Here is an 18,112-nt window from a genome sequence, read left to right on the forward strand (position 1 = left end):
GATATCACATCAACCCACAGCTGAGGGGAGCTGGGTGGTCCACCCCCAACCACCAACCCCCCCTTCCTCCCTGACTGACCAGGACCGATACAACAACAACAATGCACAGCTTACTCCTGCAGACCTGAGGATTAAAGCAGTTAAAGCAGCCCACCTGACCGTGTGCTCCTCCTCAAGACGCTAACGCATTATGCATGCATTCTTTACATGTGCTGGTTCACGCCATGACGCCATGTGAGTGCTGTCAGCCTGGAAACAATTAGCTCGACCAAAAGCCTTGACACAAATATTCACTCTTTATTCACCTTTATGTAAGCACCTCATTCATCTGAATATATAAAGATTAAACAGCCGACACAGTAACACGCTCTTAATGATCAATACAAATCACAGTTCATCAATCACCTGGTCTATAACATGTAAGAAGATAGCGATAAATAGTTTCCCTGAATCCAAGCTAACATCTTCAAATGTCTCATTTTGTCTGACAGCCCAGAATTTAAAAATATTCAGTTTACAGTGACATAAAAGAGTCAAACTTTAGAGAAGCTGAAACCAGAAAATGACTGAATTTTTTGGTCAAGAATTATTGCAGAATAATTTTCTGTCCAGTTGTAGTTTTCTCTGTTTTGGCTCTACAAAAAAAGATATACTGATAATGAATGTCTTTATTTATACATGAGCACATATACAGTAAATGTTGGCTCAAGCAAACTGCAACCGCAGCCAAAACACACACAAAAAAGACCCTTTTGGGCTTTATAACACAAAACCTGACGTGTTCATCATGCTACATCTGCCACAAGGGAACGTGGGATACGTGAGTCAGCCAGCCAGCCAGCCAAGCATCTACATAGGCAAAAAAAAAAAAAAAAAGCCAGATAGAGAGTGGGAAAGAGAGCATGATGGAGGGGAGGGGGGGATAACAGATGTTGGAAAGTGAACACCAGGGGAGAGAATAAAAAATGAGGGCAGAGAGTGATCTAAAGCAGAAACAAGAGTGAGGAAGTTGGAGAGAGCAGATGGTGAAGAGAGAGCAATGACACATGCACATATTTACTCACAGCTACACTCTAATTACCTCTCTTACATCTCTTTATCGTAACATCAGCGGCACTGACTTTATAGAGGCCGGTCTGCGTGACTGACGGCTAAATGACATTAACACACATTTGCTACCGTGTGTGTCAGTCACATTCAGTGGAGTCTTGGTATGTTAATGAATTATTAAACGCTTTTCGACTTGTGTTAGTGTGTTTTTCGCATGTGTACAGTATGTTGGGGAAGGATCAGTTGCATATGAGCCTTTGACCCCATTTCACAAAGTGCAGCCATAGTCCAGAGAGACTTGCGTGATCCAAATCGTAAGTATGACTGTGTGTGTGTGAGAGGCAGTGATACTGATATGGAGAACCGCAGCGAAATAACACAGCCATTATGTTTCCCTGCGCAGTAAGTGGAGAGATGGTGCTCCACTTTAACCCAATTAGCAGGGAGTGTCTGTGTTCTCCAGTGGAGAGCTTTCTCCATGTTCAGGTCACATCTACAACAAAACAACTCAAAAGAAGAGAGAGATACGTCTCAAGTTGTCCACCTCACATGCTCTTTTTCCCTTGGATTTCCTGCAGTTGCAACTGTTGATAGTTTTGGCTTTAAAGATATGTGCCATTGCCTCAATACTAACAGAGGTAAAGAAAACTGATTATGGGGCTCTAAGTGCTGTAGAATTACATTAAAAAAGTGGGTCTGGCAAGTGGGACAGAGATCTTATTTGCATAAAATTATTTTTATTTATCCCGTCACAAACAGTTTTATCTATTAGTGCTTATCGAATAGCACCAAAGACTGAAGATAATTGTCTTGTTTCATTTTTATCCGCCTTAATCTCAAACTCATGGTTAACTGCACAATACATAGGTTTCACCCACATCCTCTAACGCCACCCATAAACTTCGGGGTTCCCACACATTTTCATGGACAAAATATCAAAACTCTTCCATGACTTTTCAAGGACCTATTATATATATTTTTTTGTTGTCCTCTTGACCATAATTGTAATTTTAGCTAGCTGGCATACACAGAAGGAGAGACCGAACATTGGTAGAAAAAAAAAATACGTACGCGATAGTAAACAAACGTCACACATCGATGCATATTAGAGCTACGATACATCGACAGCTTTGGAAAATACATTTTCCATTATGTTACATTACGAGGAATCCATGGAAGACTACTATAACAATTTCATTGCAGACAACAAAATTCAATAACTTTTCCAAAACTTTCAATGATTTTTCAACTAATTCCATGATCTTCCCAGGCCTGAAAATGTGGTTGTGAAATTCCATGACTTTTCCCAGTTTTCCATGACAGTGGAAACCCTGAAACTGCTGTTTCCAGGGTAACTGAACATGTTCACTTGCACTTCAGCTCACAAACTTCGTCTGTCATTGTCTCACAACTACACGGTTGGTATTGCATACATGCAAATCTCAACAGAGATTAGAGGGAAGTCGTCACTGACTCTGGAAAACCCCCTGATGTGTTAAAGTCTAATTTTATTGCTCAGCCAATTGGGCGAGTGAGTTGCTGGAGTGACGGCTCACATGGCATTTTACTTGCCCAGGAAAATTCTTATGTCTGAGCCCTGAACATGTCTTTCCAAAAACTTGCTAGAGCGAGTCTTTTTTTAAACACTCCAAACATATCTTTGGTATTTCTGTACTGTGGTACTTCCCAGCTGAAATACGGCACATTCTGATACCAATATATCTGCATAAAGCTAAAATTAGGTTCATAATAACAAGTCTAACCCCCAAAAAATCTGCATGGACTCATACCACTATAGGTTAGTGAGAAATGATCTTTTCCAGTCACTCAGCCTTCCTACCACAAATGCAGCCACTCACCAGGTTGTCAGGCTTTACTTTGACACCCGTCCTCAACCTAATCACACCCACCCATCACCTCCTTGCTGACAGTTGCCATGAGAACCAACAAGGTGCATCTGTTCCTGCCTGTGAAAAAACCCTGCAGGGAGACAGGTTTGACGGCGAAGACATTTACGCTCATTATAGCTTTAAAATTAGCTTTCACAGCTGGTTTTTCAGAGTGTGAAGGCTTAGGAGTTAAAGTCATTACATTTGAGTCTTCAGGATTACGATTTTTACAACTTCAATCTGGAAATCAGTAGCTAGTCAGTACAACTGTATTATGAATATAGCAACCAAACCAGAGAGCACCACAAAAATGAATAAGCTACAGATGGTGTTTGTTTTGCTTCTGTGCTGATGAGCTTGTAGAACCAACAAATCTGTTTCAGTAATAGGTGTGATATCTTTTTACAGTGTGTTCTCACACTAACTGAAAACATGGACAGAGAGAGAGGCAACAGATTTCCACACTGCCACATCCTGCTGTTTCTGAGTGTCACTGTGAAGCAGCGGCTGGGTTTCATCAGGTAAACTTTCAGCTGTACTTTCCCCCGAGTAGATACATCTGTCTCCCAGTGTGTGTATACCATATATACCATGAGGCCAATGACGACATCTGGCAAAGAGCTAACCCTGCTCCTCTTGCACTGTACCCCCCTCCTCCCTCTTCTCCTCTGTACTGACCACAACCGCTGGGAGCAATCAGAGCGTCACGTCTGAGCTCCGCTGGAATAAGAGCCAACCCCCCCTTTCTTCCTTCTTTTTCTGCCTCTTGGTCTTCTCTTTCTTTCCTGGTTGTTTTCAGGAGCAGGCCTCGGCAGCAGAAAACCACAGGGCTCCAGCAGGCCTCTCGACTCTCTCCACCCCCCTCGTCTACAGTACGTCTGGGCGAAGGACAGCCATACTCGGAGCCCCCCTTCTTTCTTGGCTGCTCCCCCTCTGCAGGCCCAGATATATTTAGCTCATCTCTGCCTCTGTGTAATTAACAGATGAAAATTATAACTTTGGGACAGGCGGATGACGTCGTTGTTCTCCTTGGCTAAGGATGCCGAAGCGCGCATCTCGGCCTACGGGCCCAAAGCCAGGCAGCGGTCCAACATTTGGGGTGTGGTGGTGGAGGCGATGCTGGGCCAGGTTGGGAGGCTAACTGAGCCAGGGAGAAGGGGGGAAAAAAGGAGAGAGAGCAGGACTGCAGAATGGAGTCGGAGTGTTTATTAGAGCAAGTGAGATGGCCTGCCTGCCTCCAACAGTCCTGGAGTTTCCATTTGAGGTCATCTGGTTTTTACATTCCTGCCATGCACCACCGCTCACACCACGCTGAGGAAGTCCTTCATCGTTCTGCTTGCACAGGATCGTACAGTCTAGTGATTCTCAAAGTGGAGTCTGGGGGTGTAAAGGGGCAACCAGGAGTGGCTTCATTTCGTCAAAAAACACTTCTCAATGAGCGTCCCACAGACAGAATATGGTCACCTGGGAATCTCTGGATTATGTCTTGGTATTTGGGGATTACTAATGTGAAAACGTGTGATAACTGCTCCTATATATATTGTTTTTACAGATGTACTCAAGCCTGGTCACACCTCTTAACACAGTTGGACTTTTCCACGATCAAAAAGTTCAAGGATTCACAAAGACTTTCTTGGCCCGTCCCAAATTTCAATTTGTTCTCCAACCCTCATGACTCTCCACTGGCTCACGCCGACCTCTTTTAAGTGCTGAAAATCGGTGGCACCGGACGAAAGATATTCACACACACATAATCGTGAATGCATGAATTTCCAGGCTGGGAAATCAAATCTCTCCTGTAAAATCTACATTTTCTCCAATCTAGTCGAAGCTCAAAGCAAAGCCGATCACATGGGATGTAAAACTTATGAGACGTGATTCTTCTGGCGCTAACACGAGCTTCTTTTCTCACACTGTGCTGACTGGTGAACCTGAAGATTAAAACATTGCTGGCCTTTGCACCCCTTCCCACCTCCTCTCTTCTTTGGTCTCCAGTGGCACAAAGATGGCACACAGACACCGCCTGGCATGTTTTGAATACAGGATCGGCCCACGCTATCGTTTCATCTGCCTGCTCCTTCCTGTTGACACGCTGCAGACTGTAAAACCCAGCTGAAGAGAGGGAGACGTCTCTAGAGGACAGGGATGCTGTTGGTGTCTGTGTTTACTGATTTCTTGCTGATCCCAGAGGCATGTTGTTTGGTTAATGTAATGATGAGATCCACATGCCGGGCTGATGTTGTTTCTGTGTCTTTAGCCTCTGTCACTCTGTATTAGCAACCTTTTAATGCAGGGTGGCAACAACTCAGTCTGAGATTCACCCCGCAGAAATAAACAGTCCTCTGTGGTTTCATGACTTGCTTCACCCTAGAAAAAAAAGGTTAGGCATACGGCCACGAGGGATCATGGGTCTCCGCCATCTCCCTGTTTTGGCTGTCCACTGGGAAGACAGCAAAGGACTGTGACTGTTGATACGAGCTACACACACACACCAACATACACATATGGTTTCACTCTGTTATTCAGATGAAAGACACACTGGCACTGCTTAAAGCAGAGAGGAACGCTAATAGAAACATACCATCCTGTTAGTTTTCATTCTGTAAACTGAGTGAGCGGAGGAGAAGAAGGGAGTGGGTACACAAGAATCAAACAAACCTTTTATGGCACAAACTTACATACAAAAACACCTCCTGCTTTCAGGATGACATCAGAAGCATTAAAATAAAAAACGTCTACAACCGCACATTCAGACAAAACCTGAGAAATGAAAGCAACAACAGCAGTTCAAAGCAGGAATATCCTGAAAGGAGATGACCAAAGAAGGTAACAGAGAGGAGATCAAAGCGGGACGGCAATCACTCAAAGTCAAGGCACAAATTAGGAGACAATAGAGATGGAACTTGCAAAGGTTAGGGTATAAGAAAATAATTACTACTCCATTACAAGGATGGTGACAGGCAAAGGAAACAGAACAGAAGGGGGTGAAAAAGACACAGAAGCTGTGGGAGATGCGAGTGAGAACACAGCCCTGTGTTTGCATGCAGTTAGTATTTTGGTCGAGGTGTTCCCTCCACATCCCTCACAGTAAAGCCACAAAATAAACACAACTGATACCTGTTAAGCCGCAATTAGCCACATTAACAATTATGCAACAAACACTAAAGCAGTTTACTGCCGTGTTTTAATCAAACAGAGTAACCCTTAATGATACAATGCAAACTGATCCCAGGCAGACCATGACAGCTACAAATACAGGATTGTAGTATGTTTACATGTGTGTCTCCTAGCTAAAACAAGAGTGTAAAAATCCAGGTTGGTTCGTTGTTGTAGACAGGATATAGTATTTACCAAGGATTTAAAGTAATTTCTATGTTTAAGCACTCGCATTAAATAATTATTGAGTACTCCAAAAAGAATTAAGATGTAAGAATAGGGTCCAAAATGAACCCCAAAGCGAAAATGTAGGCTGGGGTTAGGGTTAGCCTCTGTTTTTGCGTGGCACAGACTGTAGCGAGAAGCTATTACACGTAAGTTTAATATTACATAGCTCGCACTGCACTGGATATACTTGCAAACATCACTGTTATGCCTGGTTGCCATTTTGCCTGTAACATTAGATCCAGTTATGTCTGACTGAAAACACTGTTATCTGCAGCAGCCCAGATCTGTCAATTTTACTACATGGATCTCTGTATAAATCAATAGATAACAGTTAAATCACTGCATCGTGCCAATAAATGTAATCTTTTAATGCAGAACAGGGTCAATTTACTCATTCATTTTCTATAAGTGGTTATACTGTTGGGGGGGGGGGGGGGGTGTCATGCTCACATTCACACCCATGGGCAATTTAGAGTCCGCAATTAACCTGACCTGCATTGCTTGTGGAGACTCCGGCGAAAACCCAACGGGAACCCTCTTGCTGTGAGACGACAATGCTAACCACTTCACCATTGTGCCTCCCTGGGTCAATTTACTTCTATATTTAATCTATCTCTACATATATTTTCTTTTACAAAACAAAAAGTAATTACTCTATACACTGAACATACACTGATGTCCAAATCAAGGACTGGAATACTCATGCCCATCCCTGGTATTTACATGCACATATAAGAGAAGAAAACAATATAGGCCATAGAGTTATGGCCAGTTTACTACAATATTTACTGTAGTTTGTAGAACACAAGGCAGTGTACCTTTCAACTGCTCTGTTCTGGGAGCTGGATGTGACAGCTGTGAGACTGTAAAGCAAGTTTTCAGAGAAAATTTCTTCCTCAATTTCACTTGTCAGCATTAGGCTTAATATATTGATACTTCAATTATTAAAGAGGTTTTTTTGGCTTGAGTTGATATTACCGTTTAAGGGTGACAGGAAAGAGGGGGAGAGAGGTGGGGATGACGTGCAGCAAAGGGCCAAAGGCTGGAATTGAACCTAGGCCTAATCTAAGTCCTCATGTCAGCTATGGTGGTTCAAGTTTTTGCATTTCTGTTTGTGTACGAACTAAACTAACAAGGTTTAAAGGGTTAATTAATCAAATGTAGAGGTGCTGCTTGGCTGATTGGACAGGGCAGGCTAGCTGTTTCCCCCTGCTTCAAGTCTTCATGCTAAGCTAAACTAATCAAGTGTTGTCTCTTGCTTCACATTTAGCACACAGATATGTAAGTTGATCTCACTCTAGGCAGGAAAGCAGATAAATGTCTTAAAATGGCAAACTACTCCTTTAAAACTGCAACTGACATTTTGGAGCACCGGTACACACAAAAACAAATAAAACATACCAGTATTATCCTCTAAGAGAATCTTAGTGAACATGTAAACAGAGGCGGTGTTGTGCTGGACCAGCAGGCATCAGGAAAACCACAGCGCTCTATCTCTTCCCAGCATCCACAGCTCCTCATTAGCTTCCCGATAATCTCTGTCCCGTGATTTTGCTGGATTGTCAAAACAACGCCCTGGCTGAGCTACAAAACCAGAACAAGCTGTGACTCCTCTGGAACGAGCTGATTACAAACTTAGATGTTTTCTAATCCATTGCTTCACTGCATTACCCAAATATTTAAACACTTAGGGAACAGAAAAAAAGTTTAATTCAAGTAGTGCTCATACATTAATGTGAGCACATTTAAATTACGTGATATTTCTTAAATATGATGATGATATATCAGTTTTTCCACTTACTGCATGCATGAAGCATGCAACATACCATACAAGATGTGGTTTGTTTAACCCATGATTGGGTGATTTGACTATTTTTGTTATCTCATACAGACTGTACAAATCTTTATCTACAAAGGTAACTCTTCCTTTAAAGGGTCAGCCTACTGATTTTATACATGAAGATCAGTTTACTAATGACGAGGAGTATTCAGCCTGTAAAAACAGTCGTGTAATGTCTTGGCTGTCTATCTGTGCTTATGGAGGACCTTTAAGTCCCCAGTTTGAGTTAACTTTAAATGATTGATACCGCATTTCCCATAATGCCAACTCAATGCCTGGTAAACAAACATTTTTAAACATCAAAACCCAAAGTTGAAACACAGAATTTCTGTTACAAATATATAGATTGCAAGCCCAAACTGTAGATAACCATTGTGATGTTATTTTACATCCACACTAATGCGTTGAATAATCGCTAAACTAATCGCTGTCCATAATAACATGCCTGAAAATACATATCACATGACCTTTCACATACACCGTGCATGTGCGTACCGGTGTCAACAGGAAGCAGATTGTCTACTCTGTGGTTGGTTGCCTGGTCATAGAAAATACTACAGAGCAGCATTGGTGAAAAGTAAGACTATAGATTTCTTTGAGTGGACCAACAACGAGGAGAACTGTTACTGAAAATGAACAAATGGGTATAAGGCGGTCAAGGTGGAAGGAAACAGACTGGGAGTTGTCGGAAAACAAATACAACAACATACTAGAACTGTACTGGGAGCACTGTCCATCGCCAGAGGAAGCCATGGCAATGGGAAGAACTACCCACACAAGAAGGAAGAAATCAGAAACGATATGTAGATGTAGCTGTAATGTTTTGGCTTGAAACTTTGTGATTGAAAAGACCCAATCAGGAGGCAACCCTGAGTGTCTGCATCATTGTTTTCATAAATCGCAACCTCGAGTTTTCAAATAAAACTGGGTCAGCAGCGTTTTCAAAAACACCTAAGTAGTGTGGATGCTAGGCGTAAACTTATGGGTTTGAAAATATAAACATATCAGTGTGGATGCAGCCTAAAAGACAGGATACCTCAACGTTAGTGTGATACTAATTCAATTAAATATTTTTGACTTTTTCAACTGTATCTCCACTAAATTTATCAAATATTTTATTAATGATTATTCAGTATTTAAAATTTCTATACCGAAACCATGAAATTTATACTTATCACCCATCACTAGGACAACCAAGAACATCCAAGAACAGAATGTCAGTAAACACTTTCTTGTACTGGTTGCTGCCGAGAGCAGTGTGAAATTTGGCAGCTTTTCTGCAGGTTATGAGTGAAGGATTGTTTGTCTCCACTTTCCATTGCTTCATTGTGTTTTGGCTGTCACACTGGCATCATTCTCCCCCCCTGACTCATCAGGATTCACTCTATTTTGTTATCTTCCTCCGTCCTTTTTCCTCCTTACCCCCTCCTCTTGTGTCTCTCTCACATTCCAGTGCAACCCCGCTGTTCCTAAAAAGCCTGAAAGGCTGATTGGACCGAGACACGGTAAACCTTTTTAGCTTTCTCCAAACATTCTTATCGTTAAGCCTCTTTGCAAAAATGTAAACACGATGAGGACGCAAAGCAAAAATGTGCACATTCAGTATCGAGATGCGAGACAGACAAAATAAGATGCAGGGTTCGATTGTCTGAATGGAGATCAGTTAAACAGCAGCCCCTGCTTAACCCCTGTGGCCCCTGCTGCACGCACTGACAGAGGTTCCCTCCTGCCTCTTTAGTCTACTTACTGGGGACCAAGTGTGTGAGGACAGGGGGCCCCTCACCTCTGAACCTTGACCCTGATTCAAACCCAGTGTCGCTGCCTTCAGGACGATCCCGCAGACAGATACAGAGTCAAGTCTGCATTTCAGAACAAGACCTGACCTGTTCTTCATTCCTCCTATGTGCTGAGCATCACCTCAACACGAAGCCCCTCATGTGGGGTACTGTATCATATTTTCCTGCATAGCAACAACACACACACACACACACACACACACACACACACACTTCAACACAGCATCTCTGCAGGCACACACACACAAAGGGGCACTGATGCAGGCCAGACCATTAACAGGCTGAATTTAATTAGCTCTCATCTGTTTCTGAGAGAGGCTTTGTTTCACAACAAACCTCCCAGTGCCTGAGAGTCAGACGCCACATGAAACGAACCCAGCTGGGACGAGAGAGAAGAAGCACTGCCTACACAAGGAGAAGATGACTGGGTATGAGATCTGACACTTCTCTAGACAGGTACACCTCATATCCAGCTATTATGGTGAAAAAAGGCAAAACAGAGAAACAAGAGCAAATAAAGGTAAAGGGGAACCCGTTCGGATGCGAGTCAAGTACAACTTACACTAGACCTAGACCAGTATTCAAGTATTCACCAAATCTCTTATTTATGTTGTCAATTTTACAACAATCACCTTTAAAGAAAGGCAGAGATCAGGCCATCCATGAGGTTGACAGATTTTAAATGTGGAGAGTAAGAAACTATGGTATCAGGTCAGTATTCGGCAGTATTAAGCAGATACCCCAAGTTAAGGTATCAGTAAAGAAAAGGTTGGCGTTTCCATCAGAGAAAATCAATCCTTCTTTCAGGTAATAACATCACGAAATATCCTCCATTCATTTACACACAACATATACCTCAACTTCTGAACCTAACGGCATCCATTCTTCTTTATTCAACAACATTTTTGTGCTTTTCTAGAAACAAGATGCCTCTGATTACATGCACATTCCCTGCAACCGAAACAAAAACTAATAAACCTCTTTCATCAACCAAACCCACCAGTGGGTCGGTCATGCTGTGTGGCCAAGCTTTGATCAAGCTCCACTGGGGATCCCAAAATTTAATAAGATACCAAACACACCAGGCTGGATGTTTAGAAAATGTGTAAAAAAAAAAAGAAAAAGATACAAGATATCTAAGGTATTTCTATTTGATGGAATGTTGCAGCCATAAAAACACTGAGTCTTCAATCTGGAGTTCAGGCTGTTCTCTTGTACTGTTTGCATGTTTCCCTAGAAACATAATGCACCAAAATGCGTACATATCCCACGCAATGATGAGCCAGTAATTTGAGCATAACTTGCATATTTTGGAAGGTTGCAATCACGTGAATAATGCGCTAATGGGAGTAAAGAAGGAAGCGGTCCAAGTGCTCTAGTTAAGAGGTATTTTGGGGTGATGGATGGATCACAAAGCCCAGGACTTTCCCCACGACACAAGTGTTCAGAACCGTGTGAACTTTTAGTGAACTTAAAAGTATCATAAGGTACGTTCTAACCATTTTTGGTTTTCCAGCCATTGCACCTTTATTTGCCTGAACCTAAAGATGCCTAAACATGTGTCTTTTCCTAAACCTAACCACAGTAACTTAATGTTAATTACGTAACTTTACCATAAGGACCTAACGTCATTTGTATCGTACAAACCGCTGTATGAGGATATGTTGGGGAGTTGGAACAAACTGGTGCAGAAAGAAAAATATTGCAGGGCAGTGTACAGTTGGCTGATTTTTCCAACTATACAGCTACTTCAGGAAGAATTCCAGAGGGTAAACTGGATATTACAGGGTTCAAATATACATATATCTTAACTTTTAACCAAGAAATTCTTTTATCAATCAACAGAATCATGATAATGATCAAGTTCATAGACCTTTACGATAAATTACATGTCAAAAAAACATTGATTCAATTATTTATTGTCAAGTTTGACTCTTTCAGAGAGAAACACTGACTGACTGACAGATAAACGGGAGATCAATAAACAGCCATTAGCAACAGAAACACGCCTGCTTTGCAGAGCTGCAACCGAGCAGCCGCTCCCCTCTCACCACAGTAAACAAGGTCAATGATGACTGATGTCCTTCGCCCACCTATACACTCTCTGCACAATGTTTGTACAGCATCAAGGACTTCCTCATACAAACATAAGAGCAGAAGGACAAATCAGACGCTCCATGGAGCTGGACAGATCTTCAAAACAGAGGGCATCTGAATACAGTGTGTGTGTGTGTGTGTGTGTGTGTGTGTGTGTGTGACCATTTTCTCGGCACCTGCACACAGATTACGAGGTGTGTGTGTGTGTACAACTCTGACCCTTAAAGTGCGATGTCAACATGCTGGAGTGCCTATATTTGTGAACACCTGTGCTTGTGTGTATGTGTGTGTGTGATTAAAGTGTGTCAACACACACACTCTCCAGGTTAATGATTGTGGATGTGAGGTGTGAGCTTGCGGTACAGCTGTCGTCTCGTGGCTCAGGAGTTGAGGAATGCAGCGGAGGTGACGGTGTCGAGGTGGGAGGGCAGAGGTGTAAAGGTGTGAGGGATGTTTTAATGGTGTTTACGGACCGCTGCAGGGCACACACTTTACTATCATGCTCTGTGTGTCCACTGTGGAGCTCCGCCCACTGCATTGACACCGTTGAAGACAGTAAGTGCTCCAAATACCTATCATATTTTGGGAATGTGGCATGTTTAGCCTGGAGAAATGGAAAAATTGTGTGTGCTCGTGCTTTTTAATTCTTCAGGTCAGTGGACAATTCTGCTCCATGATGCAGAGCACAACAGCCAGCCAGTTTCCCAACTTAAAATTTGGCAGAAGTGCTCCATAGTTGCAGCATGAGTAACTTCAGTTGTCACAGGACTTCTGTATCACTCTCTGTGAGTACAAAAGGGTACATTACAGTAATGTCTAACTAAATCAGAATCAGATCGCGATATATTGTGTACTATAAAGACCTGTACATTTCCTGCAGCAGTTCCCAGTGTTTGACTTGTGTGATCCTTTCTAACAATGCAATGTCTGCTTCCAACCCTTCAACCCTTGAGACTGCTTAACTTCAGGGAGACTTTTTCTCAGACTGTTTTCTTGACAAATTTTTATGGGTTAAGAAAAGAAAAGTTAAGTAAAAGCAGAATATTGTGCCGCCAAAACATATTTTTCTTCACCTTGCAACCTCTCAGGTGCTCACCCCCAGGTTGAGTCTTGGATATTCTTTCCGCATTGAACGTCCATGGATAGCTATGTACTTGTACTGGTCATGTGGACACGCACGTGATTCAATTCATACTACCACTGAGGATCCGTGTTGGTCTGGCTTTCCATGCATACGCATTCCAGTTGTTTCACCTGTCTTTGTGTTTCATCAAGGACAAATTATATAAATGTGGGTGGATCTCCTCGCACAATCTCTCTTCAAAACAAGCATTTAACATTTGTTATCTTCTTCCTCTTTGCAAAGCAGCTAAAGGTATATCTGCCACCAACTGAACAAAAGTGTGGAACAAGAAACTATAATTGGTAACTGGAGCATGCCCAGTCAGAGCACTTGCTATACATAAATTCAGCACAGTTACAAATTCTGGGCTCAGGCGGACATCTGCATAGGGTCCACGTGAACCCTCATTAACATGGTAGGACGATGACATTTATGCCAAAGTGGAACCTTGCGTTTGTGGAAAGTATGAAGCCAGAATTAGACCCCACCTGTAGGTAGCACGGGACTGGGATACACTGTACAAAAGAATCACATAAATTCCCAGCATAGCAGTATTGTCTGTGCTATGTGCCCACTACATGGTGAAACCATCTGCTAATGATCACAGAAATGCTTTCCTCTGCAGCATCACCCAGCTGCTTCCAGTTAACGTCGCCTTCGACCAAGAGCTGATCCTGGACCTGCTGACTGGATGTGGCCTCTGTGGTCTGAGGTTTTGCAGCCTTTCTGAGGTGTTTGTCCTGTGATCAGCTGCATCACATAGGACTGAAAGACAGTTTGTGGATCAGCCGAAGCCTCTGTCTGAAGGTTTTGAGACCTTTAGGAAGCCATTAGCAGGGCTGTGCCTCAGCGTAAAGAGAGTACTCAGATCAGGGATAAAAAAAGTCAAGGATCAGCAGAACATAAAACACTCTGTCATCGATACAGCATGCAAGTCATGTCTGGACACACTCGGAAGACTGCAGGATAATGCTGCGTTAGTTTGCAGTGTATCAGAGAACAAACTGGTACACGTGCCATGCGGACAAGAGAGGGGCTTTAACATCGACCGGCTCGGCTCAAGATTTTCATAAAAGCGCTCTCATGTTTCCCGTCATCAATATACTCCGGCGGCATCACGTGGCACAATGCAGCATTAGACATCGTACTCGTCCTGCCCTCTGCCCCGCCCTGCAGTGCACTGCCTCTATTGATCTCACCCACAAACCCTGCACTGCTACATTAGAGCGGGCCTGCTAACAACATCGAACTAGTCCCACTGGACATCATCATAACTGCTCGACGCTTTCATCCCTCTCTCTCTCTCTGCAGCTCAGAGGCTGAACCAGCACACAAGCCTGATTTGCTTTGTGTCTCTATGACAAATTAAACATTTAATCAGACAACAGTGTCATTTTGCATCTGACTGTCTTTTTTTTGTTTCATTTAAATGGATTAGCTGTTTTCTTGGGTGTATTCAGTTGCACATCAAGACGACAGTTTTGTCTGCTGTACAATAAATCTGCCATCATTAAAGTGAGATAACATGCAGACAGAGAAAGAGGCCTGACTAGATGGGGGCTGGGTGTTGGCTGAGACGTGCAGGGTCAAAGGTCAGGTATGAAACAGCAGGTTGGGGACTGAGATTAGACAAGTTGAGGTCAGGAGCTTATGAATAAAGAGACTAACAGTTCAGAGAGAGTCATACCGGAGGACACCAGACACTTTAAATGTATTTTTATGACTTCTTGTTCATTAAGGCGACAGTTTTGTGAGCACAGCAGTTGTTACACATTTACTACAAAGTTTTTTACTACAAACTTCTACGCAACAAGTGTCACATTGAAAGAGATAAAACAGAGTTCATTGTGTTTGAAGGAGCATTTCGGTTTCAGCCGCATACAGCCAGAGAGGTTCAATTAAAGTGTGTGACCACAAAGGAGGAAACGTTATTCTTTGCTGGAGGGGATTAAACTCAACCGCGACAGATAATAAAAAGGGAGCAAAGTAGGTGGAAACTGGGGGAAACTCATAAGCAAAAAAAAATTCTCAGCACAAAGAGTAGCAGAGTGACAACAGAGGGTGATAAGCTAAGAGCGATACTGCAACACACAGGAGAGACACTGGCAAATATAACCTCATAACCCTGTCAAACACACAAACTCTCCACCAGATTCATCCAGCAAAAGGACCAAAGGAAATATCTCAGCAACTCCCCGACACAACCACATCACACACAAGAGCCTCTGGGGTTAAATCAAAGCAGACACACACACACTAAAACACACACACACACACACTCAAACACAGCAAAAGGCCAAGATACCAAACCATATGCCTCCTTCAACGAGCAAACCACCGCCCAGAGTGACATATCTTACCTCATGACTTCACCATGACACATCAGAGCTTCAATACACATTCCTGAAGTCAAACCGGGAGGAATTTAATACACACGTCTCTTTGACAAGGCTTCCAGCACAGCAGACACAATAACACTAATTCACAAGAACTTTTTTTGCAGAATATAATCAGCTATGAAAGATAGGATTCACCTTTATAACCTAAATTTATCACACTTGTATGACAGTTGAGAAGGAGTTTGTTTTCTACCGCTAGCTTATAAATCTTGTGATGCTTATTGACTTAAAGGTCATACTTTTCCAATCTTTTCATTTAATGATATGTAACCACTTGAAATACCTCCACCTTCATGTCGACCACTATTTGATGCACTCTTTGTGTGGGTTTCATATCTTAAAGGGGGACACCACCTAAATTAAGAAACACTAAGAAAAGTTCAATCAATATTTGTGAACATGTGATGCTCTCTCTCAAAGCCAGAAACAAGAAAAGAAAGTCCCAAACTCATGAAGTCATCGAATACAAAGTCTGGTGCTGCTTCAAAGGTGATGAATGTTTTTATTTTTTTATACCAAATGAGCTTTGTTCTATTGTAGTGTCCTCAGCTCTGAAACAGACTCGTGGGTGCTCTCAGGATCATCTGCAACATCTTTGCCAAATTATTGTCTATGGAGCAGTTCCAGACTTTATACCTTATGACATCACAAAGTTGAGGCTTGGCACTCTAGTTTTTGGATTTGGGAGAGTTGTCCAGGTTTACCTATATGTTTTAGCTGTCTTAGACCATAGGAATTACATGTATGGATTTTGAAAATGGGCGTAGTTCCCATTTCAACCCCAGAGGAGCTCCAATTTGCCTGATTAATAATAAAAATCAGGAGATGTAGAGGAAGAAGAGGTGATGGACACTCTCCAAACACCCATCCCTGTTCGGGACGTCCCGTCTCCATTGACAGGCTGTCCGCCTCCTGGTGCAGCGAGAGGCGGACAAAAGACTGAAGCAACCGGGGCGTTAAATGTGACTCTGGATCACTTTTGTGAGGCGGCTGCTAAATTCATTGGGCTGCGCACCATTTGCCGTCCACAATAGTGCACAAAAGCTGCAGCAAAACACTGATCAAACACTTGGTTTCTGTACAGTATATGTCGCCGAGTGTGTGTGTACACAGCAGCTATGTAAACTAGTGTTAATCCTCTTAGGAAATCACGCTCTCTGACCAGCAGCACCGCGCTGCACTTCAGTCCGTCCACACACAATAACGCTATCCCGGTATCAATACAATGATCGATAAGGCAGCTGCGTGTACTTACGTGGTTGTCAGAGTAAGGTGGTATTCCAACAAGGCAAAAAGCAACTCCATTCATTGGACAGCAGAGACTGTTTGGCTGCAACAAGGAGAGGCAGATTTGTTGCTGCACAGGCGGCAACACGAGCAGCTCTGAGAGTAACAGCGCTCCGGTCAGACGCAAACTTATATGTTCAACACTTATCCAGCTTCCTTCCTCCCGAAAAAAACCCCTCTCTGTTCCCGTTGTTTCGGGACGTTCACTGCGCTCACCCCCTCCTCATCCTCTACTTCTTCTTCTTCTTCCGCCAGACCGCATCAGTTGTACATAACTAAATCCCTCTGTGCTCGACCCTGCCTGGAAACTCACTGCAGCGGCGTCAAAACACATGGGGGGGGACACCGGAAGTTAGGAGACTGGGCCTTCAAAGTAAAGGCGTGGGAAGGAATGTGTACACAAAGGAGTTGGCGGTGGTGGAAAATAACTATGTACAGTTACTCAAATACTTTGCTCAAGTACAGTAATAAGATACTAGTACTTTATTTGAGTATTTCAATGTTCCACTACTTTATAGGCTCATTTTACTACACTACATTTCACAGACTAATATTGTACTTTTTTCTTTCAGTTACTTCAGATTCAGATTAATAATAGAAAAATATATTAAAAATTCTGTTTTATTACAATAGGCCTAGATAAAGATAAGACCTGGCTGCTAAAAAAAAGCCCCACCAGCGAAATCACTTAAGTAATGTTCCAGTACAATAATTATAATTCAATTAAATAAACATACACTATGCTGCATATTGAGCACTTTCATTTTCAAGACTTTAAGTATACTTTTATGCTAATATTTATGTACTTTTGCTTGTGTAAGATTTTAAATGCAGGACTTTTATTTGTAACAGAGTATTTATACCCTGTAGTATTGCTACTTCTACTTAAGTATAAGCTAGAAGTACTTCTTCCACCACTGGTGATGGCCCACTCATGACTGAATGTGGGTAAAGCTAGAGTCAAAACTCGCCTTGTCGCATCTCTGGAAACTGATAAACAATCATGGAAATTTGTTTCTAATAGGTTTTGATTGCTTACATGTTTACACTTAAATAAATAAAAGCCCCATTGTTTATACCCTATCCGCACACATAAGGTATTTTAATCCAGTAAAAAAAGTGTACTCAACTTATGTAGGTTTAGTTCAAGCTTTTATAGTAGACATCTTCACCGGAAATGACACATTTGTATTGTGGCTAACTTGACACTCTGGGAATAGAGGAGAGTCAAATTAGAGGAGGGTGCG

At 42.4% G+C, this 18,112-nt stretch overlaps 1 protein-coding gene across 4 annotated transcripts in view; it reads right to left on the reverse strand.

Annotated features, from left to right (window-relative positions):
• The window catches only part of arhgap23a (Rho GTPase activating protein 23a), a 77,671-nt gene that overhangs the window by 44,938 nt on the left and 14,621 nt on the right, over positions 1-18,112 (reverse strand). Inside the window, exon 1 of one of the 4 annotated variants that reach the window (XM_078161596.1) lies at positions 16,834-17,022. The exons of the other annotated variants lie outside the window; for them this stretch is intronic. Within the exon in view, the coding sequence (XP_078017722.1) occupies positions 16,834-16,887 (54 nt within the window). The 5' untranslated portion in view covers positions 16,888-17,022. Of the gene's footprint in view, positions 1-16,833; positions 17,023-18,112 lie in introns of those variants that run through there. 4 annotated transcript variants of the gene reach the window in all.

Source organism: Epinephelus lanceolatus, chromosome 18, assembly GCF_041903045.1.
Source record: "Epinephelus lanceolatus isolate andai-2023 chromosome 18, ASM4190304v1, whole genome shotgun sequence".
NCBI classification, from domain to species: domain Eukaryota; kingdom Metazoa; phylum Chordata; class Actinopteri; order Perciformes; family Serranidae; genus Epinephelus; species Epinephelus lanceolatus.